At 37.1% G+C, this 22,941-nt stretch overlaps 2 protein-coding genes across 4 annotated transcripts in view; one reads left to right on the top strand and one right to left on the bottom strand.

The window, feature by feature from the left end:
- Positions 1–21,727, bottom strand: part of TTC29 (tetratricopeptide repeat domain 29) — a 374,033-nt gene extending 352,306 nt beyond the window's left edge. Inside the window, exons 1-2 of one of the 2 annotated variants that reach the window (XM_075035175.1) lie at positions 21,406–21,727; positions 19,892–19,921 (exon numbers count right to left, since the gene is read on the bottom strand). The gene's annotated coding sequence lies outside the window, so the exon portion shown is untranslated. The remainder of the gene's footprint in view (positions 1–19,891; positions 19,922–21,405) is intronic. The other variant, XM_075035158.1, reaches the window with a different exon arrangement.
- Positions 11,727–22,941, top strand: part of EDNRA (endothelin receptor type A) — a 38,107-nt gene continuing 26,892 nt past the window's right edge. The window contains exons 1-2 of one of the 2 annotated variants that reach the window (XM_075035216.1): positions 11,727–11,928; positions 14,852–15,330. In XM_075035216.1, coding sequence (XP_074891317.1) covers positions 14,929–15,330 — 402 coding nt within the window. In that variant the 5' untranslated portion in view covers positions 11,727–11,928; positions 14,852–14,928. Of the gene's footprint in view, positions 11,929–14,189; positions 14,309–14,851; positions 15,331–22,941 lie in introns of those variants that run through there. The other variant, XM_075035228.1, reaches the window with a different exon arrangement.

Below are 22,941 nucleotides of genomic sequence, written 5' to 3'. Positions count from 1 at the left end.
ATGGTAAAGGTACCCTCAACCCTTCAGATAAATGCATGCATTTCATGATACATGTTGTCTTCCAAACAGAACGGTGGCTTTCATTAAAATTTTGGATCTCAGCTCTTCATTATTTAAACTTAATCTTAAGAATTTAGTTTTCTGAAACTCTAGCAGGAGGAACAAAGCTTAAAACCTCAGCAATAAGTATAGTGCTCTAGAAATAGGTGACCTAAACAAGATGCTGTAAATAAGTCAAAAGGGCTGTCTGTAATGAATGCAGTAACATGTGTTTTTCAGAAATGCGTGACTTCTAACAAGCATAGACTTAATCAAAGCAAACAGTAATACACTACAGTGGTAGCTTTTGCAGCAACACCTCAGCAAACAGGGTAAAGGGATACATACTTAAGTACAAATCTTAAAACAGTGTCTAGCCTGTAGAATACTGTAGGTTATGATAGGGTATATAACCAAGTGAAAGAAGGAAAATATTATAAACATAAATATGCACAAGCAAATTAAACAATAAGAAAGCACAAGAGAAAGTTTAGTGGGCATGGTGGTGTTGGGTTAACAGTTGGACTCAATGGTCTTGAAGGTCTTTTCCAACCTACACAGTTCTATGATTCTATGAAAGTTGCTTCCTTTGAAGATCCGTCCTGAGATGGTGACTGACTGATGTGATAACTTGTTTAGCAAGCCAAATGGTGTTAACCTCAGCTAGGGTAAATATTAGAACAGAACAATGCTCTATGTCGCTCCCACTATTTACCTGTGTTTACAACTGTTCCAAGCATGCTTTCCATAAAGGAGTGTTGTGCTTTCTGTAAGAAACTTAAGTCCCCCACTAGGCCTGTGGGTTTTCACATAAATGGTTTGACGGTGGTTAAATAAGAGACCAAAAAATTGCTGTGCTCTACCAGAAGAAATAAAAAATTGATTAGTTAATATCATTTCATATCCAAAGTCCTAGGTGAAAAGGAGACTGTCTCTGAAAGTATTATTCATCCACCTTCCTGAGCACTTGAGATGCTCAGTCAAGTATAGTGTTAGTTGACAGAACCACCAGGTGACAATGGAGGGCAAAGTGTACTATAATAGAACAACCTTATACAAGGAAATAGCCCAAATCTGAGTCTCATCATTTTGATATAAGTTGCCAAACATATCTGTTCAAACTAGCTTTTCTTAATATACCAAGTCATACCAACCCTCCAGGGTAGAACGAATTAAACTATCAGTTCCTATTCACCACTAAAAAAACCCTTAAATTTTGTTTCATGTTGAGACACCTCATTAGGGGTGGGTACTTAAATCCACAGACAGCATTATAATAACTAATGATTAATTAAAATTTTTTTAAAACACAACAATTGAGAATTTGAACCCTTTAGAAAATTGCAGAGACTAGGCATGTGACTATCTTGAGGCAACAATTATTGTTACTATCTCTAGAGAGTACTTGGCCCAGACATGTCTATTAATACCAGACTTATTAGGTCTTGACAGCTTATAGGACATCTGTTTGTTTCATTTCCCTTTAGTCTCGCCAAATGCTAGCAGCGAAAATCATACAGACTTTTTTCCTACTTCTGCATAACTTGAAAGACTTTTTTGCATATATGAATTTTGACAATAAACAAGATCTTCTAGTGCTCTGTATCTGATATATATGTACAGGCATGTGTATTCAAAGAACTGCAAAGCTGGGTAAATTTCTTTAATCTGAGGACATTTATCTAGGAATAAAGGTGCAGTTCGTGGAGCTAACAAACATTCCTCAGAAGTAGGACAGTTTTAATAGATTTGGTTTTTAACTTGAATTAAAAGGGTCACAGAGACCAAAATATCTCAGCAGAAGTTTTTCACAAGCAACTCCCTCAAGCATTTCAGTATATAGCAAAATTCCAATAAAGCATTACAAATTCAGAAAATAACATGGAAGCTTTTGGTATGCCTTTCCCCATTTTTCCACTTTTTCACATAAATTGAAGAGAAAAAGTCAGCACACAGATCCTGACTCAAACAAAATTCAGTCTAAGGTATAAAGTACAGGTTAAAAGCTAAGCTAGAAGCAGTTTTTTTAGTCCATCTTGCATTTTTCTAGACTGTTACAGTACGAGATTTAAATAGCACCAACTGAAAAAGCAGGAGATAGCTACTTGTATATTATAAATCAATCACAGGCAGTTGCTGATGCTTTGATCCAGGTATTTTGCTACGAGTATATGCCAAACAGCTAAACTATTTAATTTACAAGAATCCAGCTTTGCCCACTCGTTTGATCTTTATATGGCTGTATAAATAATTTGTTTAAATTTTTAAAATGACTTTATCTTTGATTATAAACTTCATGTGAACAATATAATTTCATACATATAGATTATTTGTAATTATTAAAAAAAATTTAGCCTCACTCAACCTTTGAGTAAGGCCCATCCACACAGTCAATACACAGGTTTTTTATTTCAGTTTAAAGCTTGTTTGGATGCAGATTTCTTTAAATATTTTCACTCCCAGGAACCTCATTTCCAGTAAGAATGTTTCAGATTACAGAATATTTCAGAGTCAAAATTTGATTTTCAACTATTTTTCAACACTTATTGAAAATTTACTTGTTTAGATTATTATAGCCACTAGTGAATTAATATTCATAAAAAAGCCAGGAAGTACTAAAAGAAATTATGAAAATTGATCAAAATTCTTAACAAGTAGAAACAGCTTTTGCAGAAAATTGCAGCAACTGTCCAGTTTCAGATATATTTTTAGATATAGGTACATGATGATGTGGTTCCCTAGAAAGTACGTTAATGAGAGTCAGAAAGAATTAAAGCATTTGTGATCACTGCCTGACAATACAAATAAATGTGTTTCCATTTCCATCAAGAGATTTACACTCACTTATGCCAGCTGAGAATCTGATTCCGACAGTGTTGTAAGAGTCTCACAACATATCTTTGATTTCAGTGGGTCTGAATTAAATAATATTTGATCACAATATTGATATGTATGTTTTTAGCATCTGTTTCACAATAATGTGCATGGGTTTTAGTATATTCATAATACACTATTTTAAATAACTACAGAGCTTTCATCAAACAAAAGAGAACATTACATTCCCACCATCTTAAATTTGACCTAGTTAAGATTCAGCATTTTACCATTTACTTATGGATTAGAAAATATGAGTTTTACATCCATAAGGAAGTGGAAAGTGCTTTTCCAGATGTTCTTCCCTTGGAAAGTATGATGCAAATTATAAACTCACTAGTTCAAAGAGTACATAAACTTATATTTGCATGCATTTATTCGTTGTATTTTTTAACCTACTTCCTGAATAGTTAAATTGAATAGCACATTAAATCAATTAGGAATTGATGAAGGTTTGTGACTAGGATAAGTAGTAGTTAAAAACTTAAAAACTGATCTATACTGATTCTTGTTACCTAAAGTACATGATTTTATTTAATTACTAACAATAGTTTGCTTTTGGCTATATTCATAAGAGTTATCACAGAGAGCTAATATCATTATTTACCCTACTGTGCCCAGGAATTGCATAGGTCTCAAATTTTAATTTTTTTATCTATATGAACAGAATAGTCTTGTGTTACAGCTTGATACAAAGGACTTGTTGTAGGACTTCCTTCCGTACGTTATTTATGTTCTTCTTACACTGGATTTTAACATGACAAAAATCCAATATTATAAAATGAAAGTCCTTATAACTGTAGTGGAATATCAGACAGGAAAGGGAGACTGGCAAAAATATCTCTTATTCATTTTCATTTCACATTCTGAAAAATCTGAAAGTACTAACTGTGACAAGAATAAAAATGAAAGGAAATAATGCACACATGGTATTAACATGCCTGTATATTTTTAACAGCATTATTAATTTATCTTGCCATAATTTCCCTTTATGTGAGAGGACATAGGTTAATTCACAGTGGCTTGCCACATAGAAATCAGCTTGGTTTCAAGTTATTTTATAAGGCAAAGTGAGCTTGCTATCACCACAGAAAGAAATATTTCTGCCCAAAGATAGCAGAACTGAGGTGGGTCTTTTGTCTAGGATACTTAGACTAAGACACATGAAACCACTCCCTGTTTTCTTTCCAGCACTCCCTCAGAGCTGGGGAGCCAGCAGCCAAGGGGGATACCACAGACAGCGAGGCAGGGACTTTGCCAGCCACAGGCTTGACATTCTCCCCGTTTGCTTGTCTGTCTTGCCTCACCACACCAACCCCAGCACCGTGAGCAGGATTAAGGGTAAACCAGCAAAATTAATCCATTTAGTGTTTAGTGTGTGAAGAAATGGGCGCACTAACAACTGTGTGAGAAACTACAGTAGATCAGCAACGGCGGGTAGGACAAGGATCAGTAGAAGGAAGATGGCTGATGAACACTGTTGTCAGTGGTCGATGCCTATCAGGTGTATGCGGAAGGTATGAGTAGTTCTCATTAGAAAGAATACAGTAAAAGAGATAAAGCTCTCTATGAACAAGCTGGGATGGAAGAGGAATGAAAGGACCCAAGGTTAGTTGGCTCCCAACCCTCTGAATCCTCAAGACAAGTTCAGATTTCTTGACAATTCTGTAACTTAGTATCACTGAATTGTATTAACACAACTGCAAAAACACTTCTTCCATATAGTGTCTAACTTCAAGAAACACAGAACAATTTCCAGTGATAAAACAGATCCCGTGGTACTTTCACTGTAAGAAAGATTTTTGTGAGACTGGATTCTGTTGAATGGATCTATGGTATTTTTATTGAAAACACCCAAAATATAATTCTGAATTATGCCTCCGATCAAAATGCAGGATTTCAAAATAGGTCCTTAACATCAATATGTTATTATACATTGTGGATCTGCATATGACTGCTAAGAAGTTCCTGGATTATGGTAGTTTTATATCAGTCATGCAGAAAATGCTGGATTTGATCTAGTAAAAATGTTTAATATGAATTTATCCTGGATTTTTTTCATGAGTTTACTGATATTTCTTTACTGAATGATGAAGTAAAAAAAAAACCCACAAAACATGTATTTAGGTACCAACTGCAAGGAACTAACATGAGGCTTTAGCGTAAGGACTTTCATTTGTCTCTTGACATAATAACGTTCATGCTTGGTTTTTCTCATATACATAAAGGAGGGTGAAAGCCATTGCAATGGAAGTCCATGTCACAGCAAGGTAATAAAAATAACTTGCTTAACAAAAACCATTGCTGTCTCCTTTTATCAGTTATAAGTAAGTATCACAATTTAGCTGCTCATTTGCCTCATATGAAGGCCGTGACAACACATGACAGCACATCATACCAAACCTATACCCATAACTCCAATCATATCTTAACCCAGCCCCTCTAAACATGGAATAGAGCCAGCTGTACTGTTAAAACAAACAGAATACTCCACACGCATAAACATAAAAGTAGAAGGATCATTCTTGGATGGTTGGAAGAGTTTTATCACCAAAATCTAAAGAGCTGTCTGTTCCTTCTTTCTCATGTATTAAAACCCTAGATTTTTCTATTTACAGTCTTAATGTTATCCTAGCTACATAAATGTGTGCTTTGGTTTCCAATAAAGAATAGTAGAAAGGAATGGTGCAACCTTTTCCAGAAACCTTGATTGTTTGAAAAGTCATTATCCTAAAATTGAGTTGCAGAGCACTCATTTTTTTACATCTATAAAAACATGCAGAAGTTTGTAGATCTATCACTTAATGATAAGTCTGTAAATAGGCCTACAAGTATCACTTATGGTAAGATAACGTATGGAATAGTATATGTTAATCATTAGACATTGAATAACATAAGAATGGGAGTTTACTGTATCAAAGTAAATGTACAAGCAGCTTATTTCAACTTAGCTTTAGTCAGGCTAACAAAAAATTATATAACTTAGAAACATTAGAAGTAGGTGAGATGAGTCAGGGTTTTCCATGAAAAACAGCTTCACTGCAGAGTAGCCAATAGAAATAATTTTAACCTTATTTAGGTTAAGATAAAATGGCATTCTAATATCTCACTATCTTATCTAGATAATTTTATTAGTGCATAAGATGATAAAAGAAGCATCTGGCAGCAGAGCAGCATTCCTCTATCACAGAATGTGTGTTCTGCACAGGCTCCCATCTGCAAATGCAGATTGAAACTTAACTTTTGTGAACTAAGGCAAATTATGAAAGATTTTCTAATCTAATATATTCTCTTCCTCTTAGTGTTCTTTAAATCAAATTTTAATTTGTCTTTGTATCTGCTCTTCCTCCTTCCATTTTTTCTTTAGTATGCATATAACCACTCATTGCATAATTTCACTCATTGCACGATTATGTAACAGGCATCTTCTGTGACACATCTTTCTTTCATTGTTCTTTATGCATACATTCTTATTGCATATTTAGGAGTTTATGTAAAAATTTTTTATCTATTACCATTAAAGGCTGGTCTTTTTGGAGCAGGTTTCTTGAAGTCCTTTAGCTAGTTTCAGGGTTGCCTGAAACAATGGGGATGAAGAATGAGAACAGCTCAAGATCCCCAAATGCTCTTTACAGTGAATCGCTTTGCTGTGTTGGCTTCGGAAGAGAAGAAGAAAAAAATTAATTTCTTTATAGAGCTAACGTTTAAAAAATACACTCTTTGCTAAATTTTTCAATAAACATCACACATAATTCTTTTGGACAATATCCAGCTTGCCACAGAATATTAATTTACAAGTAATCTTTTTAGTGTAGTTCATGCTCAATTCAATACCATGTCATTTTCCAATAGAAACAGTATAACTCAAAGTGTTTTGAACACTATAATTCTAAAGCTCAATTCAAAATGCTCTTGACATAATAGAAGTTTCATCTGAATCACAGAGTCACAGAATTGCCGAGCCACTGAGACTGGAAGGGACCTTTGGAAATTATCTAGTCCACCTCCCTGCTCAGAGCAGGGTCACCTCGAGCAGGTTGCTCAGCACTGTGTCCTGTTGGGTTTTGAATATCTCCAAGGATGGAGAGTCTCCAACTTCTCTGGGCAACCTGCTCCACTGTTTGATCCTCCTTGTAGTGAAAATGTTTTTTCCTATGTTTAAATTGAATTTCTGGTATTTCAGTTTGTGCCCATTGCCTCCTGTTCTGTCACTGAGCACCACTGAGAAGAGTCTAGCTCCGTCTTCTTTACTGCCTTCCACCAGATATTTATACACACTGATAAGATCTTGCCTGCACATTCTCTTCTCGAGGCTGAACACTCCCAGCTCTCTCAGCCTCCACTCATATGACAGATGCTCCAGTCCCTTAATCTTCTCTGTAGCCCCTTGCTCGACTCGCTCCAGTAAGTCCATGTCTGTCTTGACACAGCCTTCCAGATGTGTCTCCTCAGTAGAGGTGTAGGTGCACCTCCCTCAACCTGCTGGTAATACTCTGCTTAATGCAGCTGCAGATCCCATTGGCTTCCTTTGCTGCGAGGGCACATCGCTGGCTCATGGGCAACTTGTTGCCCACCAGGAAACCCAGGTCCTTCTCTGCCAACTCCTTTTCCATGAGTAGCCTTTTCATGAATAGCCTCGCAATGACATTGGCCAACTCCCTCAGCACTCATGGGTGCATTCCCATCAGGTTCTATGGGACAAGAGCTTGAAAATTAGGGTTTCCATCTCTGGAAATGGAGACCAACAACATTTCCTCTCCCAGTAAATCTTTCCTGAAATGTTCTTAGTCTATTGCATTCAACACAGTAGAAAAATGCTCCCCAGAAGCAGCTAAAATGCTCAGTAATTGAAGGGAATTAATGATACATGTTACTACTACTACAATCTGCACACTAAAGGTCCAGCAACCTCTCTTCTTACTAAAACTTTTCTATCATGATTCTGCAAAATTTATATACACTTAATCCACTGTTCCTGACTAGTATTCCCATTTGGGGTGCAATAGCTCCTGCAGTTGTTCCTATGTTAATTGTTTGGCACCATGATCTATTTTGTCCTTTAAACTTCAATCTTTTTTCCCTTTTGATTCCACCACAGCTTCAGGTTTCAACTTCCCGTAGTCCAAGGGCAGCAGTATTTCAGTGGTTCCAATACAAATACCTTTCCAATTCTTAGAATAAACTAATATAAAAGTATTTGTCATATAATTCTCTTTGAACTAGAAATTCATATTGTAAATTGCCAAAAATTTCTAGCAGCATGAAGGAAAAAAAGGAGAGAGGCAGAAAAGAGGGGAAAGAGAGGTGGAAGGAGGAAAGGAGAGAGGAAGGAGGGAGGGAGGAGCAAGATACTTTTGCCAGAAAGAGGATTTATTTGTGTTGAGCACATAAAGAGAGTTACAGATACGCCACTACTAGAGATACAATTTAAATAAAGCAGCTTCTGGGAAACAGAAATGTTATGTGATAGAAGCAAGTAAATAGTTCAATGATCACTGGAAATAATGGGCCCTGAGTTTAAATGAATTTACATTTTCTGGTAGGTACTCTTTTTAACTGAATTATTCTAAAGCCGCTGCATAAGTGCATCTCTTGTCGAAGAACAGAAAACCTAACCAAGATAGAAACACTGTCTATGGTTTGGATTCTTTTTTTTTTTTTTTTCAATGAGGTGCAACTTCTGACTGACCCAGGGTTAGTAAAAGTTGAGAAACCTGCCGACCAAATATTTTTCAAATTAGCATGTTTCTGTGAAAAGTTTTGGATTTTCTGAGTTCCTTTTTATCTAAAAAATACAAAGCAAAATTATTCACTAGGTCTACTTATTGAATTCAAACTGAAACAGTTATCCAGTATTTTAACCAAAGTATCTACGTTCATTTTTCCAAATTATCCAAGTGGCTCCTAACATAATATTTTGTATTGTTTCTTGAGGGGAAAAAAATTATAACAGAAATCAAGTGGAAGAAAGCAAAATGATTAGATATTTACATACTTTGCTATTAATAACTCTTCTGATTTTCTGAAAATGCTACAGATTATAAACACATCAAATGACTGCTTATGAAAATGCCAATTATAGACAATCTCTGGTTTTGATTTTGGTCTTTTGAATCCCGGGAATGCAATTTAGGACTCCATGAGCCGATGAACGTATGTTTCTATTTCATACCAAATCTGAGAGGATGAGTGGCTTAACAGGTAGTATATTTGCTAAACATTCATTTCAATCAAATAAAATTAACTCCTCCAAACATAACTAAAGATCCTCTTTTATTGCCTCTGAGGTAGCTGTATAAAAGGCATTGTAGCTTTAGTTCCATTAGGCTAGTGACACTTGCATTAAAGTATTCCTTTCTAATACCTGAAGGCTTCAGGAAAATTAATAGCTTTAAAAAAGTTGAGAGTCTTCTTGATGCATGACTCCAACTGTAAAACAGAGATATCCTTAAAACTGAAGTATAATGGGTTATTTTGTAATGAGACTAATATATTACCCTTACTCTGAATCTTTGAAGTTGTGCAACACAAGCTAAGTAGTTTGTTGAAGACACAAAACAGAAGAGGTCAGAGGAAACACTTTCACTGTGGTGAATCTGGAAGAGAGAGTCCTCAGTCAAGAACTCTTCCATAAAAGAATGCACACACAGGAAAGCAGTCCTACAATGATGGTGAAAGCATCTCTAGTAACTGAAAATATCTTGGTGTAAAGAACTGTATTTTATCACTTTTCTTAGTAGCTGAGGTCAACTGCATTTGCAACTGCAGTTTTTGGATAATTCATACATAACTTCCTTTTCCCTGTTACTTTCCTGAACACAGTAAAAAAAACCTAGCAGGAACAATTAAATATAACTTTTGAATTTAACTTAGTTTAAAATGAGAATTCAACTCAGTTTTAGACACCTGAAGATTAAAGACAGAACAAAGATCCAACTAATAAATAAACAACGATCATAATAACAAAGAACACAGAACTGAGCAATTCAGTAATTTCTAATAATTAATACTACTTATGTGGGTTGGCAATAATAGAAGCATTTACAGTGGTAATAAAGAGCTCTCTTTTTTCTTATTTTGAAATAGATCTTTAACAGCATTAGTAAATTTGATTATTTCATTTAATAGTAAACACAGTTATGCATGGCAGTGTCTGAATATATGATGTAAACCTTCCAAATTAATGGAATTAGGAATTGGAAGGTCAAACGTGTGTTTGAATGAGATCAGAAATATAAATTTCATTTTTTTTTAACAACTCTAGTTGTTTAGACACAAAGGTCAAATGGTCCTAGGAAAGGAATAGGGTGTTAAGAACATTTAGAGAACATACAAGAGATTTAAGAATTGCATTTGATAAAGCACTCTGTAAAGTGCACATGATCTTTAAGTACACCCTTTCTAGCTCTTCAATAGTTTTTCCAACACGTTATGATACTGATGATTCTTGACAAGGCACATCATCTATGACCAAATTGTAAAGAATTTAAAATAACTTTTCCTAATATATGACAGCTTAGTGGCTTATCAGCATTTATTCAACTTCAGGGCAACTTGAGATTTTGAATTAAACTTTTCTACCTGATTTGCAAACAGTAGGCTTCTTGTGATTCTCAGCCTGAACACTAAAGTTCCTTCAAAGATCATGTGTTTTGACACATCATTTAACTGAGATGATTTTCTAGAAGAAATAAAGTATTGCTATTCCAGTTGATCCAGATGCTGGTTTTTCCTGTTCAAGATTTATGAGATGATTTAAAATAATGTCTATAGAAACGTTCTTTTAACTATGCAAAACTCATAAAGTTCAAAGCAATTTCTTACATAATTTAGTGCCAGATATTTCAATTCTGCAGGCCACTAGCATCACATTTTCTATTGTTCTTTTCAGTCTGTTTTTATTCTTTTAGGACCACGTATTTTTATATCATATTTAGGAAGACTGCTTTTTTGTATTCAGAAGAAACCCACATGTGTTTAGAAAATAACTTCTGTGGTACGGCCAGACGGAAACTTGCCATGAAATGAGGATCCTGAAATGATTCAACAAGGGACTCAACATTTCTTGAACTTGCTAGCATGAGGGGATTTTGAAACTGTTTCCAGTACAAGCTGCTGCCTATGATACCCTGGTATTTTTTCATCATGAGAAAAGGTTAGCTATAAGAGAACTTCCCACGTCTTCTGTGCAAGTTGTTATGTACCACTCCCTTGACAGAACATTATTAGGAAACACAGGAATGCCAGAAAATGTTACATTTTTATTATCTTCGTAAATGCATTTTTGGTCTTGAAAACTAAGAGGTATTATTAGCAAGGTGTGTCCTGGATGGACAACAGAAATTTTCACCCAGGAGCAGTCACTGTTTTCAGATCCAGCATTTCTTAAGCTCTTACACATCGAGTTTTACTGATTTTCTTGGAACCATATTACAATCCTGACCAAAGCCGGGGAAGAAGCAAAGCAAAAGCTGTATATTTCATGAGGAGATGTTTTTCTTCTTCCCCTGCTCTGCTCGGGGCTCCTATGTCCTCTGGTTCGATCCGACACCCAGCCTTTCCGAGACCCCTGTGTGCTATGAGCAGGCAGCTGCAGTAGTGAATTCCCAAGGCTGCTGCTTAGACGAGTCCAGCAAAGTAGTTGGGCTCAATTTCGGCGAGGAAACGGTTAAAGAGCTCAGTGTTCCCCTGTGCCCGGGAGGCAGCCTTTGTGTTTAACGTTGGCAGGGGCTCAGTTTGGGCTGGAGGTTTGTTTTAATTGGGGGAGGGGGCAGAAGAGAGGGGACGCTCTGACTTCTGCAGTCCGTCTCTTTCTTTTACTGCTCGAGGGGAGGTGGAGATTTGCAATCCCACCCAGTCAGAGGCAGGCGGGAGGATCTGGTAAGACTATCGCAGGAAAAGCCACTCGGAGGCAATTCTCGGCAGCCGCGGCGGCAGCCCCAGCATGAACCGGAGCCGGAGCCGCAGCCGGAGCCGGAGCCGGAGCCCGGCGGAGGAGGAGGCGGCACGGCGGGGGTGAGTGCGCGGTCCGCGGCCGGCGGAGCCGGGCCGGAGCCCCTGCCCGTTCCCGGGGAGAGCCCGGCCCACAGCCGCGGGACACTTTCAGCACTTCTCGATAACGCTCCCGATAACGATTAGGCGACGGCGGTGCACCCTGTGTGTGTGTTTGTGTGCGCGGGTGGGGGAGAGAGAGAGGGAGGGAGGGAGAGAGAGAGAACAAGAGACAGGCACAAGGCAGCTTGGGATATCGGCTATTAAATAAAGTTTAACAATACATAGACCTTGTCGGATGCTCTGCGTAGGCTGCAGGGGAGGTAGGACTAATGAGTTGCCAAGCGCCCGTTGGAATTGATCTTTTGCTAGTGTTACAAGCAGGGGATGTTTTCTTTCGTGTTAGAGGAAGAAATACACGGCAAACACCCCAAGAGCAAAGCGCGCTCGCTGTCCGTGCTGCAGCCGGAGACGACCGAGAGAAATTCGTCTTGCCGGCAGTATTGCCTTCAGCCCTGGTGAAGTTTATTTGCTCCGGTTGACATCTCAGCTGCCTTTTGGGCAGGTTAACCACTGTTAACGTTTTAGCTCGTCTTTAATACTTCGAACAATGTCATTTCCAGTAGTATGGTCCCTCCTTGCGAATCTCGGCATGGGAATTTTTAGGGCGTGATAGCCCAGGCGAGTTAGGAGTTTTGCTCTCCGCATCTGCGGCTCCTTCTTCGGTGCTGCAGGGGCAGAGACACAGCACATGCATGTGCCCTCCAGATTAACACAGCCACCTCCCACGCTCCAGGTATTCAGATTACACGTGAAGGAGAATACTAGATTATGTTCTTACGAAAAGTTATTACGGATGCTAGTATGTTACTTACATGAGGCAGCAAACATGTTCTATTCTGTAACAACGGACATACTTTGAAAATACGCACAGAGGAATGAAGGGTTGTCTGGAATCTGTAAGAAAATAGCCTTTGAAATCATTATATTAGAATTTTTCTAGTTTTCCCTCATAATGAAATATTTCTTCTGGGAGAGGGAAGAGATAGATGGTAATTGGCAATTTTGTTCCTAGCTTTGCATGCTGGCTGCCTGATTGCCATGCTACCACCATGTTCATATGATAGATATATCAACTTTTCACAAGACAACATCATTAAATAAGGAGGATACTAATATAACCACTAAAGAATAGGGCTGTGGGTTCTGTTCATAACTGTATCACATTTACTTGGGCAAGTATGAACTTGGGAAAGTAATTTAAATCAGTGATTCAGTTTTTCCATTTGTAAATTGGGGAAACATAGTCATAGTAAGTAATAAAAGTACTCATACTTGCCTGAAAAGAGTTACAGTCAAATACTTCTGTTGTTTCTGATGTGATTTAGAAGCCTAAAGTGAAAGCATTTACATCATGCAAACTGTTGCTAACTGCCCTGAGATACAGTCGTAACCAGCATTTAATAAAGAAGGATTTACTATTTAGTATATGAAAATTTAAAATTGAGTGCATAGGAGCTCATGGTCGGTCAGATCCTCGTCTCAAATACACCAATATAAAAGACTGTAAACATGGATCCCTGGTCTGTGAGGGATAGCACTCTACACGCCAGAAAGGAATACTCAGGTTAACATTGCCTTTGCTGCTGTGTACAGGCGCACACACACTGCTACAGACCACACACAACAGAAGAGGGTAAAAGTAGTAAATATTTATACTGTGGCTGCCTCCAGAAGTCCTATCAGCAAATTGTCTCCCACATTCTTTCTCTGGTAAATTTCTGACTTAATAGCCCCATAGGGAATGAAATTAGGATTAATTTATTTAAAAGGATCCTCCCAAATCCTTCATGTGAGTCTCTAGAAATCAGAAAGTTATAAATACTTTACTTTCTACTCTTCTTTTGGCAACACTGCAGAGCACTTAGTCTTGTTTTGCAGATATGAGCCATGTAAAGAAATCTTTATCGTAAATTAACTGAGGCTTCAAGGAAATGAACTTGAATGGCCTTCTTGGTTTCGCTGGAGGTGTAGTATCTATACCCCCTGTGGCAGGGAGCCAGCTCTGGTGGTTACACATAGGCAGTCATACTGGGACAGAATGCTATGGTGCTTCCTTTCCTATCTGGAAATGTCATGAGTTGTTGCTTAGAATACTAACCTAAGTAGTTTTTATCTTGAAAAGAGCTTAAATTTTTATAATTGGCTTCACTGTGGATAAGTACTGAACATGAGTTGCAATGACATTCAGGAACCAAACAACACATCAAGTTTGAAGGGCTTTTCCTGGCCAGAGGTCTGCCTTGAGACTATAAAAGTCTTCCTCCTAATATTGAGGGACTTTGCATCTGGTCCAAAATCTGATTTGAAATACATGTATTTTCAGTCTTCATTTGAAATCCAGGTAATTAGAAAGTCCAAGAAAGATAATATAAAGCCTCATTGTTGCTATATAAAAAAAATATTCAGGAAATTAATAAATTTACTACCTTTAATTATTAATGCAGTGCTGTTACCTTTTTCAAAGGAAAAAAAACCCTTTTATTTTAGCTAAAATATTATTCAGCAGTCTCCAAAGCCTCTCTCTGCTGGTTTACTTTTCTTGCAAGACTATATTTTAAAACAGAACTTCATCTACCGTATTTTTCCTGTTCATACACAAATTCTGTCTCAAACTAACAGGGTTTTGTGGGATCTCATTTGTATAAGCCATCGATTACTTATGGAATTTTTTTGTGTGTTTGCCTTTTGTCAGACAGTTAATGTGGGTAATCTAGATTTCAGAGTAGCACAGTGATTCTAAACAGGTATTTATACATATGTGCTGTAGAGACTGTACATTCAAATACCCTTCCTAAGTGAGAAACAGGGTGTGTTAGTCTACCTGTCATATTGATTCTGTGTTTCTTTCTTCTTTTTTGTTTTTGCTTATTGTTTCTCCCTGCAGGTGAAGAATTGAGAAGTATCTCACTGAAATACTGAAAAAACCCTGTCTCACTGAATTTCCTCTTTGGGGACTTCAGGATGGAAGCCTCGTGTTTAAGAGTTTGGTTGCTGCTGCTGGTTGCAGGATTTGTCCTCGGTGACAGCTCTGACAGATATGCTGCCAATCGGAGTGACTTGGGAAACTACTTTTCCACTTTCTCAGGGATCGAATCCAGCATACTCCTCACCACCAGACAGCCCCTGGTGTCCAACCAAACTGTCAAATGCTCCCAGCAGACTAAGATTGCTGAAACTTTTAAATACATTAACACGGTGGTATCTTGTGCTATTTTCATCGTTGGAATGGTTGGGAATGCAACTCTGCTGAGGATCATTTACCAGAACAAGTGTATGAGGAATGGCCCGAATGCACTGATAGCCAGTCTGGCACTAGGAGACCTTATCTATATTGTCATTGATATTCCTATCATTGTGTACAAGGTAGGAGGCAACAACAATATATTCTAATTGCAGTTTCCTTACAAGTATGCTGTCTGTTCTCTACGGTTACTCCTTTGTCTAAGTAGTGCTCTTTTTTCAATGAATAGTCCGCTTAAGATAAAATGCAACTCCTTTTTGTCCTACAACAAAACCCTTGCTCTCAGGTCTCATCTCCATAAAGAAAAAGTGCATCTCCTTTCAAAGATGATATAGGTTATCATTTGGTTAGCTCTTAACCAAAGCGTGGCCTTGGGCATTTTACAGGAACCCTTCATTTATTACAGCTACTATAGCTAGCAAAAGAATTTATGAGGGAAGACTTTTTATAAAGTGTTCTCCTCCTTAATGGACTTACAGCATCGGACTAGTTGGTATTTTTGGAATATCCTATCCTTACTTTATGTTTTTACAGAAAATACTCTCTGTGATCTGCAGGCTTCATGTTATGACTTTGTGGAGAGAGATTACATCAATTAAGTTGAGGGTTAAGGTTTTAATTTAATATTAATTAATAGCAGATTCTCAAAATTATTCCAGAGTTAGTAAAATTAATTATATCACAGAACATTTTTGAAATGTTAGTTTCATCTGCAATTCTCAAAGTATAGAAAGGATCCTCAGCAATTCTTTAATCCGGTATAAAGTTATCCTGCCCCACTTTTTTATTTTCCATTTTAATTAAACAAAGCCATAAAGCAGTGCTTTTTCTGATGTAATATGTGTTTACTAATGTAACTTGCACGATTCCAGGACAGGCTTGAATGAACAGAACTGAGTTCTTTTTTAATATATCTCACTGATATTAACTTATCTTAGAAAATCATCAAAGAATTTTGTAAGCTTCTGTCTACATCTTTATGGATTGTATACAGGTGCATAGCTGATAGGGTATTATAATTTTTCTTTCTTTTCCCAGTAAAAAATTAGTGTGTTTCTGTTAGTAAATAAAACATTCAGTAATATAATGAAAAACCCCATTCCTCATCATTTTGGCCTTTAAAGATTCTAGAGACTTTAGTTTTATTTACATGTGTTTTAAACAAAACATTTTAATGTATAACTTTATAATAACTAGTGTCCTATGGTTTCAAACTGGATTTTAAAATTAAAGAGACAGTGAATTGAAAAGATGTATTTTGTATCTATAGAACCTTTGACATCATAACTATTGAGCTCCGTTATAAGGCAGGTATTGATAGGACAAGTTCATAAAAATTTGAATTCATTAATGGATTAAAAATATGTATATGTGGATACATTACATTTGTACAGAGCATATTATCTATGGTAGAATGCAGTACCTGGTTCTGATCTTCCAGCAGTATAAATTACAGATAAGTCTTTTAACTTTATCTGGTTTTAATAGAACATGAATTTGAAAGTAGGATAAAGACTGTTAATAATAATGTATGTGTTTTAATGGAAATACTAGTTTCCACTTTCAAATATTCCACCTGGAAAATTAAATTATCAACTTGTTGATAAAATAGCAGTTATCTGTAGAGTATTTTGGATTAACAAACTGATGAGAAAGATTAGCCTCTGTCTGATTTGAGATTCACCTGTCTTCCACAGCTGTGTGGATACCTAATGGGACATGGATTTGGGGTTCTGCATGTTTTCATTATTCTTAGCAAACAGGACTTGTAGCCTGCACTGCATCTCCCATGATGCATTACAGTTGCCTCCCTGCTAAATTATCCTGATGTCCTTATGGATAATTGCTAAGGCAGTGTTCTTACTTCTCGCGGTATTTCTGATAGAAATGTTAAAGAAAAATGGCATGTGTTTTTTTCAGAGCTGAGTTTGGGAAAGAACAGGTATTTTTATTACACATTTTTTCTAACCTTTCAAGAGTTCTGCTGCTTCTTCACAAAGAAGAATGGAAATCTGGAGTTAATTTTGCCTTTCAGAATTGCCTTTAGATGGTCTTTTGAAAATTCTTTAGAAGTTTAGTTAAAAGTAACACACAATATTTTTTACATTCCCTTTATTACTTTGCAATGCGTTTTTTCTATTAATTTTCTGACACTTCTTTGGCATTCTGTAGGTTCACTTGCCTTGCTATATCTTATACGATGAGCTGAACTGTGGTCCTGAATACCTCTGTACAAATGAAATTACCTTAGCCTATATGAAAATTTATTTCTGTACTGCAGAGAAGTATTTGATAACTAAAGGCTGTGAATGAAACTGCAGCCCCTTGACATCAATGAAAGTTAATTCCCACATGTAAGAAGGCAGAATTAAAATCACATTTACAAGTATAATTCTAGCATTTAGTAATTTTTTGAGTGCTTGAACCTCCAAAATAAATTACTTAAAAATTACCATATACAACCATCTTGTCATGTAAGGTTAGCTGCATGTATTCTGCATACAGGGAAGCATTTATAGCATTTATAAGTGAGTTCTAGTACTTCTGATAAGAAATACTGTTATTATTTTTAGTCCATTTTTCATATAAACCATTCAGTAATATGTCTGCTTACTTTAGGACCTGATTTTAAAGTTTGTTAAATGGCATTCCTGTTTGTATCACTAGGGATCCTAAAATCTGTGGCACCGTTTAGCTCCTCTTGTTGAGTGACAGTATCAAGGTGGCCACTGGAAATATCACAGCTTGAAAGTGGAAGTGATAGTCTTTCAAGGAAGAAAATTAGCATGTTTTTTTTTGTTTTAAAGTTTAAATTTTGAAGTATTTTATACACTTAGTTCTGAACTTTATTTTAAAGATTCTTTTAGCTTCAGAGTCAGCCTCATGTTGAATCATGTATTAGTACCCTATATAAACAAATGGTGTCGAACACTTAATACCTTATAGGTCAGATCTTCATTTTTAGGAGGACAAAACAGCTCTGAAATCAGAATTAGAGTATACAAGCATTCATCTACATATTAAAATAACCAATAGTACAGTATTAGGATGGCCACACTGTATAGAAAAAAATGGGTAATACTATGTAATTATAATGTAATATCAGAAATGGGTATAATCACTTTCCTGAAACATAAGGTAGCCTTGATTATTTTGAAAATACTTTCAAAAGAGAAGTAGGTAACGTTACTGATATTCAAATCCATTGTACAAATCATTAGACAGAAGAAGCTGTAAGAGTATAGTAATTGAAAATGTAAGGTCCCAAGAGAATTGAGTCTATCATTCTGTTATGCATTTACACAATTAAAAAAGATGTGATGCTGGGAAAAAAAAAAAAAGAAATTATGTAATTTATGTCAGCTAAAGATATGGTCACAGGTGTTTGACATTTTTATCCTTTCTTCACAGTACAGTAGGTTCCAAAATTCCCCCTTACTTTCTCCAATTACTGTAACTATATAGTAGATTCCCCTTAGCAATTTGTTAAATGGATTGAGATGTGAGTAATATTCACTAGCCTCCTTTGAAGATATTCTGTATGTATTAAAGCCCCATTACACTTAATTACTGCTAGTATATCCACTCATAGTATCAAATCAATATTAAAAATTGTAACAAATTGAGTTTTACAGGAAGGGTGTCAGCTATAAATCCAGCCTTAAGAGACCGAACTAAGACAATTTCCTTTTCAATCATGTTTGCAGCACCTGGGCCCAAATAGTTTCCTCTTTACCCAAAACACCCATCTCAAGACATTCAAGATGTCAAAGCCTAAAGCCTCCAAATCAGTAAGAATGACTTCTTTGTAGTGAAAAGAAGATTGGGAAATACAACTTTCATGTTTTCTGTTGCTGTAGAAGTAGGGTTAAGGCACTGAAGAAGAGACGGGTTTCATACCTCCTTTTCTAGCATCAGATGGCATAGCACATGTAGTTGAAAGTTGCTGCATCACCTGCATTACCCATCACTGCCATGTGTATTTGTAGCAAACAAGCTAAGTTTGGATGCAATATATGAAAAATTCTTTAGAGGACTGCTTTCCATAAAGAAACTAGACAGTTTTCTGAGGCTATACACAGGCAGCAGCAGAATATCCATAGCACCGCTATTGCCTTGGCTGCGCTCAAGCTCTGGAAAGTCTTCATGGCTGCTGCTGCTGTCCCTGACTAAAGTTTAGCAGAGCAACAGCAAGAACAACAGGTGCTTTCCACAAGAAAAGCTGTCCATAGAACTTTTCTGAGCTCAGGGAGCTAGAAACACTCTAGGGCAAGACTCTGACCTTTAGAATAGCAAAATTCAGTTTTAACTGTGTGATTGTGAAGTTCTGAGCTGTCTCTGTTTCCATTTTTATGCATTTTAGATAAAAATATTTAAATGAGTTTTATTTATCGAAAACTGACCTACATAGGGTTGACATAAATTATATTGCCTTACATCTTAATATGCTTAACTCCTTAAACCATTAGTTTATAAAAAAGTAGATGAAGCAAATGAGCCAGCTTTTAACCTGTTTCTTTAAATGTGAATAACAAAACTTTTTCCTTATTATTTTACTGGTATAAAATGAAAGACTTCTACCCAGAAAACAAGCAAGAGTGTTCACTGCTCAAACAGCTCAAGAAGATGAAGTTTTCTTTAATAAACTAAGCTTTTTTTTAGTAAACTGGTGTTCACGCTTACCTTAGTTGCAACAACATCTGAGTAGTCCACCTAGAACATTAAGAATCTAAATGTAAAAGGTAGCTGGCAGTAAGCAAACATCTTCAGCCATTTTGTCTTCCAAAGGAAGACTTAGCTGAGGCATTTCTAGTCATGGACGTTTTTCAACATCAGAGCAAATACATAAGTGTTAGACCAATCCCTTCTTAATCACAAATTATTTGGCATATCTGATTACCTTTACTGATGGAATTAATATTAAACATAAGCAGGGGTGATAATTAAACACACTGGGACTGATCCTGTAAACTAATAGAGCAAGTGACATCCACAGTAGTTATAGTTTTGTGCCAAAGGAGTGTAAAGCCAAGCCCATAGCACACATAAGTTAAGAAAAGAGACACCCCTGCCCTTTAAAAGCAAAATTTGATGTATGTGCAGCGTATATTTCTCAATGAAGTGCCAACACCAGTAGGAAAGACTGAGGCCACTAGTTTATCAACTGCATTCTGGCTTTCACTGAATTCTTATTAGTGACTCCAAGAAGCAACACACTGGTAGCCCAGTGTGATGCAGAAATCCATATAACTTGCTCAGAACATGACCTATTATTTGGGTGTATGTCTCCATGTAGTGATCATACATAAAAGAAATCTAGAGGTAGCACAGGAATTGATTGCTGGGTCCTGAAGGCAGAAGTTACCCAAAATGGAACAGGGAAGGGAAGTCCATCAGGAATCTGTTCTCTCCATTTACAGATCACAGCTTCCTAGCAGAAAGTGTTTAATGTGCATATCAAGGTAGGAGTTAAGGAAGAGATGTTATATCCTAGATCTTAGTTCAAGATCCACTCCACCTTAAACTAATGGCTGGACTTTGGAGGGGTGGGATATATGTTCAATGCACAGGCAGCCCCTCCCTCATCTTTAATTTCACATCTGATGCCTGCCTTGCTGTTCTGTGGATTTGTAATACTGTACAGTACCTAGAGACTCTAGGTTTAACAGAATATTTTAGTATGTTCGCTCTCTTTATTTTTCAATCAGCTGAACTCTACAGATAACAAAGAATTGTTTGGATTATGCATATCCAGGGTTTACAAGTTCTGCAGTGATTTCTTAGCAATCCTGTCACTCTCTTTAGTAACACACAAAGGACAACACAGCTGGAAGAATAACAAAAGCAGTATTTTGCCCAGGGATTGAAAAAATTCTTTTCAACAAATCACCATGCACATAAGCACACCTTGCAGCTCATTTCCCTGAGGAAGAGCAGCACAGCTTGAGAAGCAGTCTACCTAAAAGGATGGGAAGTTAGCCAACACCACGGAACAACAAAAAAGAAACTAATCCTACTTTGTAAACAGCAAAAATACCACAGCAGAGATGTCTAGAGTTGTTAGGAATGCTTTACCACTAAGTAGATTTTTGTAATAAATATAAACATTTTAACAAGAACGTAAATAAGATTTACTTTTTTTACCAGTTAGTTGAGACAGAATGTTCTGCTTCAAAACAGGGCATTTGTTTTCTTACCTTTCAGGATCTCTTGAAGTATAATCTATTTTATCTTGTGGAAAAACTACATGCCCTTCCATAGCTGCCTAAGCAGGAGAAAAAGACTGTAGGCATTCGTGAAATGGCATGAGACCCTCTGCTATCTCCACCTTTACTCAGATGGAGAAAGATGAGCAAAGTAGCAGAAAAAGCTGTGGTAGGGCAGTTTAGAGGAAAAAAATGTCTTTGATGGTTCTCATGCGTCCCCATATAACCTTTCTTCTTTCCAGAAGAAAACATAGTCAGTCTTTTACCCACCCAAAGTGGAAAGATGACAGTCTTTGTTTGTAGCAAAATTAGGAATGTATTTCCTGCAAGGAACAGCTGAAGAGACGCAGTGTACATTCTCTACCATGGCAGTACCAGGAATAGAAGTATAAGGAAAAACCCAAGTGATACCAGAGTTAGCAGAAGCCCAAACTATCACGTCACCATGATATACTCAATATTGGTCTTGTGCCCTGCATTATAAAGGGTAGTCTTGCTCTTTGTTTTCCTCTACTTTTCCTCTGCCCACTGTCCTTCCCAAAGTTAAGGCTTTTCACTCCAGCAGCGGAAACGGAAGGAATACCTAGAGACAGACTGTGTTCTCTCTCCTTCACCCTTACAGCTCTCCCTCTTTCCAGCAAAGTGGCGGAGCACAGCTGGCTTACATATTTGGGATGAGCAACAGTCTGTGGGTCCCAAGCAAGAAATGGATGAGGATTGTCCTGCAATGCAATTCTCTCTTGGATATATGGGTTGTAGGAAGAAGAGAAAGTCTTGAGAACATGCAGTGAATTCTTGTCCTATGAAGTTTCATGGGGACAGAAGGGTCCCAGTTGAGTCACTGAATCAAAATACCACAATAAAAATACCACAAGCAGGAGACTCAATCCACCCTTCTTCCTAACTAACTAGCTTTGCAGATCAGAGCCAGGAGGAACACTTCAGTCAGAATCATCATCTTTTCTCACTTAATGCAGTCAGCTCAGTGGTATAGACCTTGGACACTTCCATGTTCAGTCAGATTTCACCTGGATTCCAACTAAAACACCAGCTACCATACTTGGCCCATGCCTTGAAGCAGACAAGGGCATACATAATTGTAGAACACAATTTAAGAAAGAGTTTTGCTAAGAAAGCTTAATGTGTCCTGGAGGAAACTAGCCTTAAAAAACAAGGAAAAAAATACCCCAAATGTGCTGATCTGACAAAACCAGAGGAATTTCTCTTGTCTTTCATTCTGGGCTATGTTGCAAGGAAAGGAAATCACCCTGGAATACACTGGTTTTGTAACTCCTACTGCACAGTTAGGAGATGCTTGTCACATACAACTAGACATTATCTTGCTTGTTTGCTCCCTTTCTCCATTACTGCACAAATGTAGCAGAAGTCATGGAATAAAGAAGGTATTTCTGTTTGTCCTGCTGTAGACAGAGCAGAAACTCTGACAGCCAGGGTTGTGCCAGAGCTGTTCCATCAGTATCATTGAACACTTTAACGTCATGAAACACCTCCTGCATGGGGGTGGCA

Source organism: Buteo buteo, chromosome 1 (assembly GCF_964188355.1).
Source record: "Buteo buteo chromosome 1, bButBut1.hap1.1, whole genome shotgun sequence".
NCBI lineage: Eukaryota > Metazoa > Chordata > Aves > Accipitriformes > Accipitridae > Buteo > Buteo buteo.
The sequence above is the reverse complement of the archived record's forward strand: the minus strand, read 5'-3'. Positions and strand labels throughout refer to the sequence as shown.